At 41.1% G+C, this 16,482-nt stretch overlaps 1 protein-coding gene across 1 annotated transcript; it reads left to right on the forward strand.

The window, feature by feature from the left end:
* The first annotated feature begins 1,652 nt into the window (after nucleotides 1-1,652).
* Nucleotides 1,653-13,658, forward strand: rassf9 (Ras association domain family member 9). Its single transcript, XM_031870505.1, has 2 exons — nucleotides 1,653-1,817; nucleotides 9,453-13,658. Exons 1-2 carry the CDS (start codon nucleotides 1,771-1,773, stop codon nucleotides 10,717-10,719), a joined length of 1,314 nt encoding a protein of 437 aa, XP_031726365.1. The 5' UTR covers nucleotides 1,653-1,770; the 3' UTR covers nucleotides 10,720-13,658.
* Nucleotides 13,659-16,482: the final 2,824 nt, after the last annotated feature.

Genomic DNA, 16,482 nt, shown 5'->3' on the forward strand with positions numbered 1-16,482 from the left:
AAATCATGTGTCTTTTCAAAGCAACAGGGGATTGTCTAGACTTCCAAAGCAAATGAGAGCCAACAACATAGATAGTAATAAGTAGCCAGTTATATATATCTGGAAATATATTCTTATTTGAAAGTTGAATTGTCCATATGAAACCCTCTCAGTAGAAATAATGCACTGGCTATACTTCTTTAAAACCTTTTTATCACAATGATCCTTGACACAGAGGTAATATGTTAGTGACCCTCTTAAATAAAGTTTATTTTGAAATACACCTTCATTTGAGAAATCTCACCACAATAATGTTTGATCACAGCTTATGATTTTCAGATGGAGTTTGCTCAGTGATCATAAAATAGGAGATGTTTTTTTTCTGAGGACTTTAAAATAAAGGACAACTTCCATGTTGTTAACTCGAAGTTCAAATTAAATTCTTGAGCTGAAACAGCAGTTAAAAAAAAGTGTTTTTTTATTTTTATTATTATTCCGAATATCGTAATATATTTAGGAACTTACTACGGAGTCCCACAAGGATCGATTTTAGATCCTCTCCTGTTACAGGATTGTATTTTTTTAAATGTAATAAGAGACTAAGTTCACGCAATGTCTACATACAGTAATATCACATCAGAGACTTTATCACTATGCTACTCTATCTTATGTCTGTTCCCGGTGCTTTAGTGTGGACTTCATATGCACACAAAATAAATCTCATAAATGTTATACATTAAATACTAGCAGCACTCAGCAGTATACTTTGCCAGGACATAATTAAGTTAGTTCTTCGCTTTACTGTTTATTAAACAGCAGTTTTTTGGCTTTCACACTGTGTTATTAATGTGGTACACTATCACAAAAACAAATCCACTTTGATTTAAAGCCACCAAGTAAGTGTAGGCGTGTCAGCACATTCTCTCAAATCAAATCAAACGTTTCACACTAATTGGTCCCCACAGAGAATCCTTTAAATGTGGAGAAAATATCCCAGTTGGAGCTGCTTCAAAACATGCGTGTTGTACCGAAGATATTTCGAGCACAGAGAACAGCCAGACTGGAGTAAAAGCAGGCTGCATTCCTCTCATGTCTGAATTTCATCTTTTTATCGTTTGAATCCACCAGAGAGAGCCACTTACTCTCAGTCCTTTGCTGTCCTCACTGAGACTGCATCATCATGTTTTACATGACTTGGTTTTGCCTCTTCATTAGACTTTTAGAAAGATATGTAGATCAGCCCGATAAACGAAAAAAGCTGCACTGTCTGTAATTACTAATATGTAAAATCAGTTTTTTATTAGAATATTTGTGCATATGGTACTTTCAAGGGCATTTTTAGTTGTAACTAGAGTGTGTCCAAAATGTGCATCACATCCCTTGATGGATTTTCTGCACTTTCTGGTCCCATAATTTCAATTTAATAATGTCTTTAATCTGACTTTATCCTGAAGTAATTTACTGTATTTAGTTTAAATCCCCAATGCGTTACTGTTTTCGCTGAACAATGTGACTCTCTTGTTGTCCAAATCATTTACTTTTCTCGGCGGTAGTTTCTCAGGTTGCTCCTGCAGGTGGAGGGGAAGGGGGCAGACATACGCCAATGCGTGTCAGCGCAGTGTGGGAAACACCTCCCTCCGCTTTTCGGATGGGGCGGACAGAGTCGCTGCAGTCGGAACACCCTTCAACTTTTCCCCAAACACTCCACAAAGTGTCCGACGTCCTGCCATGCTGGGGCTGTAACGCATTTCGGAATTGCTGGTCTATATTTCCCCCTCGCGCTCCCGACTCATGGCTCCGTTTGGAAAAAACTTCCTGAAAGCTCGACAGAAAAACAGGTAATTTGATGAGGAGAGCGACGTTTCTTGACGGGAAACCTGTTGCGCGTGTGTGTTTTTTTCTTCTTCTCCGAGTTCGATCATTATGAAGGGAGAATTACGCACCGGATATATGGGTGAGCTGCACGAGGGGCAAAGTAGACTAAAGTTTTAGAAAGCAGTTTTGTTTTTACATCCAAGTCATTTGAGACGGATACCGCTGGCTACAGTCCAAATACAATCAAAGTATTATAGCAACATGGTGACACTGTGGGGCATAAAATACACCTCAGAGTAAAACTAATGCACCATTAAAACACAATAAACAACCACAGGGACACAATCTAAAGTTAAAGGGATATTAGGTTATAGGGTTCTTTATTTGTCTTCTAACCAGGGGTGTAAATAGGGGCGGTGCAGGCAGGACAGTTGCACTGGGGCCCATGTGGTGTGTGTGTGGGGGGGGAGCAGGCCCTCCAACAGTGTGTTAATTGAAGAATGGACTCAGTGGGATTGAGCGCGATTCAGATTGTAGGGATGCAGAAATACCAATACTGACTCCACCAGCTGGATGGAGAACTGGTGACCAATTTATTCAATTCAGTCCAATTCTATGTTTCTTTACTACACACATTATATACTGGAAATGTAATTCCCATTTAACTTTTGAATAATTTGTTGCTGGTGTAAAATAGTCTTATTCTACATAAACTACCAATAAACAGTAAAAAAAATATTCAATGAATTGAATATATTCTTATTTTCTTTGGTATTTTTGTCATATAGATATGAAATGATGACTGCTCGGTAATATATATGTTGATATTGTCCCGTGTCAAGTCTCTCTTTGATGTGATGAGACGATATGATGGTGTGTGTGTGTGTGTGTGTGTGTGCTTCATAATGGCCTGTAAGGTCCATCATAATAGTGTCCACTTGGGCCCATCCTAACCACCTAACGTCACATCTAACATTACATATACATATATATAACTTTCCATTACTGTTTTCAACCAACATTAACCAGCATGTTGCATTGGGATTTGGGGAGCATTGTTGATGAAGATGAAGAAGTGTATCGCTCAATATTTAAGGCAGTATTGCATGTGTGTGTGTACATCAAGGATTAAGGGGGAGTTTTAAAGCAGTTATTTTTTTGCCACATAATGTGACATTCTCTCTAAATGTAACTGGTGTAAGAAGGTGTTAGTTATTAGACTATTTATGGAAAAGTTAAAGAAAAATATGCCCTTTGATAGCGGGCCTCGTTCCTGTCAAAGTACACTATACTGTACATCAACTTATAAGAGCTTCTGCTCTCCTCTGTAATTACTACAAAGATCTTTTTTAATTTAATACGCCTTTCATGCGGGACACCAGAGTCAAAGAACATCTTAACTTCAGGTCGAGAGAGATCCTGTGATCAGCGCTCGTATGATTTCTTTCAGCAATTTCCCCGAGTGGCTATCGTGGCCTTTTGATGTGCCCCATGGCTGCAGCTGAGCTCCAGCCTCAGCTTTTCAAAAAGGTGGGAAAATAAGATTTTCTGTGCCCACCGTTATTGGTGCACAAATTCTATTTGGACTCTTGACTGCAGACTTTTTGTGGTGCAGAGTTGGTAAACAAGAGTTTCTCGTTTTTGAGGTATCTAGGTCACAAGCCAATCCCTCGCAGGGTGCAGACAGGATTCATGTTGCCAAGACCAGGATCAGGAAGGCTTTTAACTGTGTGTAAAGAACTGTTTTCATTAGCTTTACTTAATAAGACTCATTTACCACCGAACTCAGCGGGAAAAGGCTTTGGATTAAGTTCAGAAATAAAAACAGGCTCTTATGCTAAATTACTGGGGGAAAAAAATCTTGTGGCAGCCGCAGCAGAATGGATGTATTTTCACATCACAGAGCTTTGATAACTTCAAAACAGTCTGACTGAGGCTGTCTCCTGTGGATACAGTGGTCGTCTTATTTTCTTCATGTTGTGTAGTAATTACCACCACAGCACCTATAATTACCTCACGTGTTCAGATCTATAGATATGTCAAACGCTTGAATTCAGAGACTCGCATTTTCTTGCTCTGGGCTGGATGTTTGCAGAAGAATTGCATGTGGAGTCGCAGTCGGTTCAGAACTTTGTCTAACTTCAGAATAAATGCAGCAGTGTGACAGCATTGTGCGCGGGGCCGATTAGCTGCCGAAAATGTTTGGTTAACACAAATGATGGCAATTGTGTTGAGAGTAAGCAACTTGTTTTTCTTCCACTGAGCGAAAGCTTATTTGTTGATTCACAGACCTGCCGGGGGGGGAGGAGGAGGAGGAGGAGAAGAGAAATAAGAGAGGGTGGGTGTCACAGAGGAAGGGAAGAGAAGGGTGTGTTGTGTCTCTGCGCACAGATGCCTATCAGAGTGGGAGTCATCCCAGAGATCAACATATGCAGATAGAAAAATGATGTTATTTCCTCGCTGATCCCTCATCCTCTTTCAGATAAGAGAGAGAGGAAGCGTCTCTTGTCCGTTATCTGCTCTGCGACATGCTCTGTGTTTCGTGTTCTCCGTTATAATAAACAGACACAGAAAACACCTTCCCTATCCGAGATATCAAAGTGTTATCAGCATAGCAATATGACAATTTTCAACTGGCAGGAGGCGCAACATTTGTTTAAGGCGACGTGTGTTACAAAATACAAGAGATATTTTGAATTAAATATTGTCGAGCTGCAGAGACGTTCCGACCTATACATCATATTCTACAGACTAAAGGAAACATCTTTGTTTGACACGGATTCCTGCACAAAAATCAAACATTTGAACATGTTTTTCAATGAAAAGAGAATAATGATGTAAAAAAACAGGAACAGTGTTGTTCCTTAATTTCATCTCCTTCTGTCTCGATCTCCAGGTGATGTGGTGGTTCACTCTTACAACTGATCTGTAGGATTTAGCTTCTGTCTTAATATTTTTAACCTGTTTTCACTGCTGAATCAGTATGACCTCCTTGATATATCCTTCGAACACATATTGTAGACCTTTAAGTCTGCTTCCCTCTAAAATCGCTTTTTTGTTTATCCCAAAAAATGTGATGTTTCTTCAAGAAGTGCAGTTAGTGACAGTGTGGGCTCCATGGTAGCTCTCGTAATAGAGTTTCCAGAAGAATTATTTACAGTTTATAGGTTTTACTTCACTTATAATTTACTATTTCAGTCGGAGCAAACCTATAAATTCACCAACACCAGACTAATTGAAATGTTCATTCCATTGCAAGAAAGTCAGAACCTGTTGACAGCAATGGCTACAGGATAAATATGCTACAACAGCTTTGTTCTACTGGAAATAAATGCCTCATTTTATCATATTACTATTGATCTGAGAAGACACTGGAAAGCTATAATTCTGTCATTTGTTATGACTCATTCGAATCACCAGCATGCAGTCCTCTGTGGTAACTTGTAGCTTGCTAATTTATTACACAGAGAGAATTGTTCATCATCTCTTCAAGGTTGTCATTATGAGCATTGCAATGGAAGAGAGAGAGCCCTGCCACCATGACGGAGCTCTAAAAAAATTCATATAATTGAAATGTGGTTTCCTCCCGCACCCCTGATGTCTCACTCAGTCTCTCAGCTTGTAAGTTCAAACTGAGGTTAAGCAGGTCTGCTCAGGTTTCTTGGGTTCACTCGAGTGTGAAATGTTGAGGTTTAACCCGTCCTGTGTTATTCACTTCACAGCATCCATCCGCATGATATCATTTTATAATGAAATATTTATATTAATCATCATAAGTCCTAATTCTATTGACGTATTTCCAATCATAAGTTCATCACAACATCCGTGTCAGCTTTGTGAATTATCCCCCCAAAGCTGTGACCTATGAGGGCCACCCTCATGTGTGGCATCTGGAACCACATGCTAATCCCAAACTATGAATATCAAAGTGACAGCCCTTATGAACGTATTAGCTGCGATGCAATCAGCCCAATGGTGCGTGTGGTATTTGTGTTTGTCCTGGCAGGGAGTTGACTAGAGAGGGTTAGGGCAAGCCAAGAGACTTATTACGCCAATCTCATCAAAATGTTTGACAATGATTTGATTGTTGACAGTGATAAAGTGTTGTAGTCTAAAAGGTATCTGACTTTCAACCTACAAACGGCTCAAATGGGAAAAAATATTCCGGTAACTCTTTTTGAAACTCCTGTCTTGGTGCCAGTTCTGTGAATCATTGCTCCATTAAGGAGGTGTCGAGGTTCTTAAGAGACAAATGCGCAACAGGTTGTGTATTCTTGATCGGAGTGTGTCTCAGTCTATCAGGCAGCTGTTGTTGCTTGCCCCATCCTTCAGTTACTACTGAAAATGACATTTTCCATAGAAAGCTGCAAAACGTCAATGATCAGAAATCTGTTCGTGGCGTCACAGGTGAAAATGTACGTCCGTTTGTTCCATTGAAGTTTATTATTGCCACTCAGCAGTTAGCCACTTAGCTTACTTGTTCTTACCATTGAAGATTATTCCAATCTTTGACATTATAGCTCCAAAGCAGCTCAGCCTCTGAGAAATGTTTAAATATTTCAACTTGGACATGAAGTTATTTTTTTAACACTGCTATCCATGAAAAGTGTTATTCCAGGACTGGATTTGCAGATATATCAACACTTTCTTCCCATTAGCGTGGAGTTGAAAACAGACCATAGTAAATCCATGTTTCCCCTTCCTCCCTCTGTCCATTGAACCGTGGTGGCAGGATGTTGTGTGAGCGTTGGTGATTGTGGCCCAGGACAAATACAGGTGTTTCCCCGCCTTGCTGTACCCTTTCCTGCACAGCTGAGGGCTGTGGTCACCCTCTCTGAAATATCCAATTGTCCGTAGAGCGTGTTTATTCACCTGTATGTTCAGATATGACTATACAGACACGTGTGGGACAGTGTTAGTGTTTGTACTTCTCCGGGTATGTAAAGATGTTTAAATATGCTGTATGTTTCACTGTTTTTCCTTCTCTTTTCTCTATCCTGTCTTCCCTCCCTTTTGTCTCTTTCATTCTTTGATCCATCCTCCCATCCATGTATTGCAGTGCAGCACATTCGCAAACTTTTTGACACCTTAAGACAAAGCCATCTTTCTACATCCGACCCCCCATCACAGCTTCTGTGTGGGATGTTGTGTATCGGTAAAGGTGGTACTAAGTCTAAATATTTTACACTGTACATCACTGTGCAGTTTAATCTATTACAATTCACCATGATTTATAAAGATGACTTATTTTACTTTATTATACCTAAACTAGCATTTTGCTTCTCTTCTTTTCCTTTTTTCTTACCCTGTTCGTCATCATTCGACCCCTCAGGAGGTTTTGCAGTACAACACCAAAACATGTACATGAGCTCAGATATGACCATAGTTTCAATATTTTTTGAATTTCTGAGACTGCTCAGCTTATAATATTCAGCATTTGTGCAGACAAACATTATGTGTTGCATTATATTGTACAGGTGTGGCCTTCAGTGTGTCCACCCACTGTCTTCTCTCCTGATCTGCAGTAGCGTTTGCAGGTTTTCTTGAGGTCAAAGTGGCCGTGGTTGTTGTCTTTGATTGCTTGAGGCATGTTGAATTTGTTTGGCTTGCGCACAGCTCAGGTATTTGCTTTGACTCGTTTTTCTCCAAGGGTCTCCGTAACCATTAACCAGCCTGTTGCATTGTCGCATACGTATCGCATTCCTGAGACCTTATTCACCGCCAGTTTACACAATGCCCCAGTTGTGTGTTTTCGTGCCGTGTGGGAACCAAAACACAGTGGTGTCAGACAGTAAAATCAGCAAACTGTGAGATAATGCAGCGTTTAACTTCTCTCGCTTGAGTATTTCTTAATACATCTCACTTGCTTGTGTTGGCGTGCAGGCAGGTTGTATCTGTAGCATCTTCAGAGGATGTGTATTTTTGTCCACCGTCCCTCGTGACGATCAGTGGTTAATGTAGGCTGCAGTGAGACAAGGTTTCTCTTCAGATAAACACACAGCAGTTACATGATGCAAGGGTCAGATGTGAAATCACGTCTACATACCAAGGTGAAGAATAACACCAAACATTTGATAGCCAGGCGGAACACCTATAGTATTCATGTTTTGTAAATAATGCTATTGTGTGCACGAATCCTTGAATGCAAGCTTAAAAAACAGCTTAAAGCTGCCACGAGGAACTTTAGTTTTGTGTTGCGGCCCTTGTGGACAAAAGCGATGGTGTTTGTGGCGGACCGATCGCTGCTGGAGGCCCCATGGAGGTAATTTCACTTGAGATGAAACAATTAGCTGATGACAGAAAACTATCAGCAATTATTGTGATAATAAATAACTTCAGTTTTGAAATAGCCAATTCTCTCGCTGATGATCTTACTTGTGTAGTTCATTCACAGGCATCAGTATTAGATTGGGTTAGAGTGTTTCATAACCAGTTAAAAGTTCCTCACATTGACTTTTGAAAAAAACTGTTGCTTAAACAAAATGTTGGCTTCTGTCAGATAACATAAACAGCATCTTGATGAGCTACAGCTTCACTCCCTCACTGATGTCAGAGTTTGCTGTCTGAAATTCCTTTTGTGGACTGCAGATGAAACGTGACATTAACCAGAATTACAAGCACATTATTCTGATTTATTGCTGTTAGGGTTAGATAGTTTAAAGTATTGCCCGTTTGATTTTGGGAGGTGAAGGAATGTTGGTCTGCGGTTTTGCAACCAGTTTAAAGTTCCCTGTCAGAGGAGGAGCTCCAGTTTTTGTCTCCTAGTGATATTATATAGATCATCCTTCTCCGGTTTCTTTGAGATTGAACGGTACGCAATTACAGGAGTATTATATGTCACTTCTTTTTTTTTTTTTGCTTTCAGAGTAGGCTTTAACTTTGAATATGAGTAATTGGCTGAAAGTCTGCTACAGTACATCAGAGTCAGCCGAATACATCAAATAAACATTTCTTTCATATTAACAACAACATGATGCATCATTCTTTATCTTGAAATCAAATTGAAATGTCTGGCAAAGTTATCTACATACTTCTTATTTGATTACATGTTCGCGTTGTGGATGTCTGCATTGCCAGTGCCTATCATTTAACGACTGGATGTTAGGTCCTGGATATTACCGGTGGTCCATTAAGCATGTAAAAAATTGATATCATCGGCCCATCAGAGGTCAATTTTTGAGCAAGTTTTACGGTCCAGACAAAAAGGTAATGAGGGCCTTGGGGTTAAACAGCTCCGAACTGAACCATTAAGTGATCATCAGGGATGAGAAAGACAATGACTAACAGTCTAATGAAATCAAGCCAGGGAGCACAAAATGAGCAAATGTAGTTTTCTACTCATTGATGGAAACATAATTGAAAACCATCAACATAGGGTATATTTAAGAAAATAAAGAAAAGTGAAAGGACTTTTAAAGCATGAGTAGGAGAGTCTGTCTTCTACTCAAACCAACATCACCATTCGGGGACCCACGTCGCTAGCGTGATTTAAAAAAAACCAAGAAAATATCATTTAAAAAAGTACTTTAAAACATTTTTATTGTTTAAGTTGATGACTTCTGTGTTGTGAGTATCTGTTGAGGTGTTAGGACTTCCAATGTTTCATCCCCAAGCCACAATTGCTGTATGAGCATTGTTTTTCTCTCTCTTTACTATAGGACAAAAGATGCCGAGCCTGTGGAAGGAAAGGAGATTCAGGTTACGGTCTGCAACGAGGACAAGGTTGTCTGTGGAGTAACGAAGCACACAACATGTGCAGATATGATTCAGGCGTTACTGGATGATCACAAGTCAATCCCAGAGAGCAAGCGCCTCTTGCACGGGGAGGCCAAAGACTTCTGTCTCGTTGAGCGGTGGAAGGGTTTTGAGAGAGCCTTGCCTCCTCTCACCAGAATCCTGAGACTCTGGCATGCCTGGGGTGACCAGAGACCCTCTATCCAGTTTACTCTGGTCAAAACCAGCGATTTTGTGCCTCAGTCTGCCAAGAAGGGTGGAAAGTCCACGGGGGTCAAGCCAAAGCGATGGGAGCACGGTCGTGCTCAGTACTCCCAGCCTCTGCCGGTGGAGAGGCAAAAGCGCATGGTAAAGAAAGCTTTCCGGAAGCTTGAAAAGCTCCACAAGGAGAGCAAGAGCTCTCTCAGTGCTGACGAGATCGACCGGATGGTGCAACTTATCCTCAACCAGGACCACACCATCCGGGAGCAGATCCAACGCATTAGGGAGCTGGATTTGGACATCGAGCAGTTTGAGCTGCAAGTGCAGAGAGAAGCAGAGCGTGAGAGTTCACTGGCTCAGGCTTGTGGTCAGAGTTTGGGGGCGCACAGCGACGAGCAGCTGCAGGAGTACCTCTACACCAGCGACGGAGTCGAACAGCTCGAGCTGCAGGTTCAGAGGCACCAGGAGCTCATCCTCAAGCTGTCCCGGGACATTGACGCTGAGCTGAGGAGGGCCAAATTCCCTCAGAGCCAATATAAGGATGGCAAACAGGAAGCAGCCGCGGCTGCTTCCTGGATCCCATCGGAGACGGACGAATCGCTCTGCGCCGCTGAACTGGAGAGGCTGCAGGATGAGGTGAAACACAGCCTCTTCACTGGCGTGTCCCTTCACAACCAAGCCGCAGAAATAGACAAGCAGCTGAAGTACTACGAAGCTACGCTGGTCTCCAAGGATCAGGAGTGCTGGCAGCTGGCTGCCCAGCTGAGCTCACTGCAAATCGGGGACGGAGGACAAGAAGAGGAGTCCAGTACTGTCCATCCGAAGAGCGAGACTCAGTGCAGCGTTTCACAGACAGTGAAACTCAAACACAGCCTGTCCCCTCTAGACGTTACAGACACAGACTCAGACACTGGGATTAGCTCCACACACAGTCAGGACTCGCTGTCACCAGGTCTCGACTTCCCTCCCCCGCTGGACACAGACGTTTGAACAACCCGGTTGACCCTGCAATTTATTGTTCTGGGTGCACTAGACCCAGTTTGTGCCTGTCACGTGCCGTCATTACAACCGAGTCACAGAGCTGAATCCTGGCAATATTCTGCGACAGACGAAGGTCATTTATTAGAACTGAAACGATAAGTTTATTGACAGCAATGAATGTGATAATGCAAAACTTATTTCAGGATTTTTTTAAGCAAAAAAGAAATCTGTGGTTTCAGCTTCTTTATCCAAATATGATATAGAATATGTTAGTTAATATCTTAAGAATTTATACTGGTAAAAAACAATAAGAGGATGTCACCAAAGACTCAATTATAATATTTTCTGAAATATAATAATCAGCAGACCAATAACAGAAATGATTGGTTTTGTAATAAGAATAATGATTTGTTCTGTAAACAAGTTGTTTTTTTTATCCAGATGGACCAAAAAATATTTGAGGAATATTTTGAATACCTTCAAAAAAAGCTGCAAATATTCTGAAAATGTATACAGACGCTGAGGTCTGTGACTCAACTGTAATGATAATACATACAAGGCACACAGCTGGAGCTATGTGTACATCAACTAGTCCATCACTGTGTATGACCACTTTTAAGTGCACATCAACCATGTCTAAGGTGTACCAGGCTTAGTTACTTCAAAGTGTTTTTGTTTGTTTGATGTCTTAATAATGGTGAATGTATGCTTCTCTTCCCTTCTAAGTTCTCAAGCTATTTATGAAGCTGCACTTAAATCTATTAACAATGTTGTTTTATATTAAAACAGATAGTTAACTGTTTTGGATGTAAAGTTTAAGATTTGTTAAAAATGTAACATTCCTCTACACTGTAAATATGCTGCTGCACCCCTCTGTAAATGATTGTTCTTATCACACAGGCACAATTTGTAAAAACAATTTGATAAAATAACATTAAAAAAAACATTTATTTATCATGTAATCGTATTTTACGGATGCGATTTTATCATGACTGTTTCCCCTCTGATGCAATAATCTCCATCTGCTACAGATCTGATCCAACACTTCATGTTTGGGGCCAAAACAACACAAAACAAATCTGAGCTCCATATGTGTGAATCATGCTTAAAAACAAAAACTGATAAAATAAAATGTACATTTGAACTTTCACAATAAACACTAATACTGTAAATGTCACTGAGAGTAATCAGTCAGTTGTTTGTGCAAAGCCTTGATGATTTAACGTTGGACACATCTTAGCAAACAGCACTGCGACATCAGAAGGTGTTAATGGTAAAACCACAAGTAGCTAAATGTGATAGATTCCTCAAAGCACTGAGTCACCAGAGAGCAATGACACAGCTAGCACAGAGCACCCTTCCCGTCACTGCAGCATATAATCAGTCATAGATGGTCGCCATGCAGGCAAGCACAAACAACAGCGAGCACTCTCCTCTCGTCAAGGCCCTGCTGACAGACCAACACTTTGTACTCGGGGCAGAGCGGGGCTGGCTGCTGGAAAAGCAGAGGATATCTATATCACACAACCCCCCCCATCACCCTTCACCGCTTCAAGCCACTAAGTAACTCCACCAAGCATGAAAGGCCAGAGATCTTACAATGTGAACACTCTTGCACCAGTGCCTCACTTGTTGATGGAACAGGGTTTTTTTAATGGTACTTCTAGCATGTTTCACCAACAGGTACGCACCAAGCTGGAATAAAAAAGGCATTATGTTGGATGTTATTCTCATGCAAAGCCGACCCGTCTTGAGTTGGTGGAAATGTTAAAGGAAAGGAATGTTGAATAACTTGAGTCTGTTGTTCAAGGGAGGCCTTCAAACCCAGTAACACACTCGGTTCACCTCATTATTTTATTGACAGACATGTTGAGGCACCTGCCGTTCTCAAATAGCATACATACACACATACATAATGAACCGATGCAGGACCTCCCTGCACTGTTTCTCATATTAGTTTCTGTCAAGGCACCAAAAGAAGTTCAACAAAGCACATGGTGTATAGTTCCAGTCCTTGGTAGAATGTAAACGCTTCAGAAACTGTACTTACGCTACAATAGGAGAATAATATTCTCCACCAGTCAGTGTTAGAGTCTTTGGAATAGTCTAGCTTTTAAATGAGAACTTTTTTCAAACATGCTTTGTTTCCAAATTGATTAATAGTTCATACTGGCATTGCCCTGCTGCAGTGTGACTTCACTTCCTGTTTTCAGGGAGGCTGCAGGTTCAGGTAATGTTTACCTCCTCTCTCTGCCGCAGTTCAGCAACTCAAAGACTTGCCAACCCGCACGTGTGTTTGCTGACAACAATAATTACACTGACCAAAATGGCAATTAGGATGACTGTGAACCTGTCTGTGCTCAGCCCTCCCAGCTACGATGACTGGCCAGCTTGAGTAAACCATAATTTGTTATCAGCTGCGGTTTCAGTGCTGACGATGAAAAGCTGAAATTTTAAAGGGGACTCATCGTGCTCATTTTCAGGTTCATACTTGTATTTCGGGTTCCCACCAGAACATGTTTACATGCTTTAAAGTTCAAAAAACACATTCATTTTCTCCTGCTATCTGTCTGCATAGACCTGTATTCACTCTCTTTCTGAAACGCTCCGTTTTAGCGTCTGTCTCTTTAAGCACCCCTCAAAAAAAAAGCCCAAATTGCTGTGATTGGCTTGCAAGAAATATATGGTGCACCTTTGCAAATGTATTTCTCAAACTATTTGGGTCTTATTTCACATTTTGCAGGTTGGTAGGCACCCCCGATGCCCAAGTGTATGTGCACAACGTATGTGCAGTTTTTCCCCTTTTAACCGTATACAGCTAGAAAGAGACACGTACCAACCAGGAAGATATTCAAAACGACTGCAAAGAGACAAAATGAGACCACAAGGAGACTCTCAACGACTATGACAAGGGGCAAAACAACCTCAAAGAGACACTAAATGGCTACAAGGCGATACAAAGCAACTACAAAGAGACTCAAAATTACTACAAAAAAAGGGCAAAACTATTACAAAGTGACACAAAACAACGACAAAAAGGCTAAACAATTCTAAAGTCTGTGCGTGTGGCTCATATTTGGGGGTGTGATGTGGCCTTTTGCAAAATAAAACTAAACTAAACGATGCCCAGAGGCCCATTGTCTCATAATCTGCTCATGTCCACATCCCAACAGACCTTCAGCCATCTCTCACCATCAGTGACTAGAAACCTTCACTCTAAATAAAGTCTCCAGTGTTTCAATACTATAAATATTTGGATCAACAAATAACGTTTGAAAAACTATTTGCAATCTATGATCAGTGAAGAAAGATCCATTATTTATTGTTGAATATTTATTCAACAATATTTATTGAATTTATTTATTGAATTTGTTGACCAAAAATAAAAAGCATTAAGTGACATTAAATGATGTTCCTGCAGAGGCTCTGCAGCGGTCCCATCAGCCAAATCTCAGTCACATTTGCGTTCAACTTGGACAAATCAGGGCCTGGACAAATAGTTCAAGGGCCTCTGGTTTAATTGCCTCAATCAAAGTACAGTTAGAGTGCCATCCCATCCAAGAGGCATGAATCATCTGATAAAAGAGCAATAAACTGTCCCTGCTGCCAGGCAGCGACAAGAGAGCAAACAGAGAAAAGTGAGAGTGTGTGTGTGTGTGTGTGTGTGTGTGTGTGTGTGTGTGTGTGTGTGTGTAGGTGTGTGTGTAGGTGTGTGTAGGTGTGTGTGTTGTACTGCAGATGGTGGAAAACCAGCTGACTGCTCTTTTAAAGACGGGACATTTTGGAAATATGATCTGGGTTCATATGTGTTCACCAAATCAAATTAATTCAGAAATGCTTTCTGTGCGCGCGCGCGCACACACACACACACACGCGCACTTCAAATGCTCGCTACAAACACTTTATTTTGGCATGGATGTTCATCTTCCTCTTTATTAGCACTGCTGTGGCTGTTTGCTTTGCTGCAGGTGTTCTCTGATGCTGCTCTGTCACGCAGCCTTTCATTAGAGAAGGTGGAGACGCGTGTCGCCGCTCAGACGAAGACAGACGGACTGGGAAGATGATCGCGGTCTGTCCAGACTGCGCGAGGCAGAAACAAAGCAGGGAAAGATACTCATGCACGGGCTGAAGATCGTTTTTTATATACAAATCCATAAAATCATCAGTTTGAGACAGAGCCGAACTAAAAATGATGGTTCCATACCACAAAACTTCATCGGGAATTTTGCTTTGAGGGAAACGTATTTTGTCGTGGATTACACGTTTGCTTTTGACGTGTCACAAATACATTTCAAAAGTCAGCAGAAGTCCAAGCAGGCCACGGTCATGGTGGTGGACGGGTCAGAAAACTATTTAATTTCAAGCCAAACCCTGATGATTTATTTTTTACTAAAACTAACCCAAGAGTTTTGTTGTCTTAACATAACAAAGTAGTTTTGTAGCGTTTTTAACGTTAATCACGTGTTTGAAACTGCGACCGTAGACCGAGAGAAAGATATGTTTCCCTTAAGCCGTAATCCAGAGTTGTATGGGAATGTAATTTCATCGGAAAGCCTAGGCAGAGCCTCAGTTTCTCTGGCTAGATAATACTATATTAATTAAATATTATCATAATTCATGTCCAGCTATGAATGCTAAAAGAATAGAGAAGAATACTTTATAATGAAGATCTCGCTCCACCACATGTTTTAATGCTACCTTTAAATGGAAGTTTTTTTAATAAAAAAACATCACACTAAATTAATAAAGGCCATCTCCATGAGCTCAGATTCATAAAAATGTTATGACGTGAACTATCTTAAAGACAATCGTAAAACTTCAGTCATTGGTATGGACTCGTCTCGTACAAAATTCCAATCGATGGCACCGTCTCCTCCGGGTTTATAGGTTCACTATTTAGCCTTGTTGCCCTTTAAAGGTCACTCTCACTTAGGTCACTCTCACTATTTAGGGCAGACATTTAGCTGCCTTACATGCATCATAAAAGCCATGGTCATAAATGAAATGAATGATTTTGTATTGTCCGTGGCGCCTGGGTGGAGCACGGGTGATTGTTGACATCCATTTCAGGAAACAGTGGGCGTTTGTAAAGGCGAAATGGGAAATGGGAAATTAGCAAATCTAATTTGGGAGAAAATGTTTAATTTTGTTTGCACTTGCTGTTAATTTCACTTCATATTTGTAACTCAAATACCTAATTCGTCCTGCTTAGAACTGGTTCTTGGGTTCTGCCATTTCTGAGCTAATCTTTTACATTCCAGTGACACACACACACACACACACACACACACACACACGTACCCTGCGGTCCATTTCATACAGCAGGCTACGTGAAGATGACGGTATTTGATGGCAGTGGAGCGTTGCTGGCCCTGAAGAGGACGAGGAGCCGGGCGGTTGCCTCTCTCCGATTGGCTGATTGCGGCGCTCTGATTAGCTACTTAAGTAAACATGGAACTTGTTTATGGTCGCCTCACCTCTTCACAAACTTACAGCTTGACCTCGACACTCTGCGGTTCTCTCCGCTCTCGCCTTCATTCTCCACCGTGGGATTCCTGATGAGGCCTGTTTTCAGGGGGTTTACGGTTTTCCACAGTGTGTAATCAGCTGGTGAGTCGTGACCTTGCCATGTTGAGGAAATTGATAAATTCAGTGGTGGTCACAATCAACTGCCTGCAAAAGAAGAAAGCAAACATGCATACAGACTACATATGAAAGCTGTTGTTTGTTGCTTCCATGATGTAAATTCTGGTGGAAATGTGATTTTGATCT

The sequence above is a fragment of the Anarrhichthys ocellatus genome, unplaced genomic scaffold (genome assembly GCF_004355925.1).
Source record: "Anarrhichthys ocellatus isolate YVR2014 unplaced genomic scaffold, GSC_Weel_1.0 scaffold2, whole genome shotgun sequence".
NCBI classification, from domain to species: domain Eukaryota; kingdom Metazoa; phylum Chordata; class Actinopteri; order Perciformes; family Anarhichadidae; genus Anarrhichthys; species Anarrhichthys ocellatus.

Excerpts from the sequence above, each read along its gene's own strand:
- rassf9 (XM_031870505.1), top strand. The coding sequence starts at position 1,771 with ATGGCTCCGTTTGGAAAAAACTTCCTGAAAGCTCGACAGAAAAACAG. Across the intron at positions 1,818-9,452 it reads AAAGCTCGACAGAAAAACAG|GACAAAAGATGCCGAGCCTG; the intron begins GTAATTTGATGA and ends TCTTTACTATAG.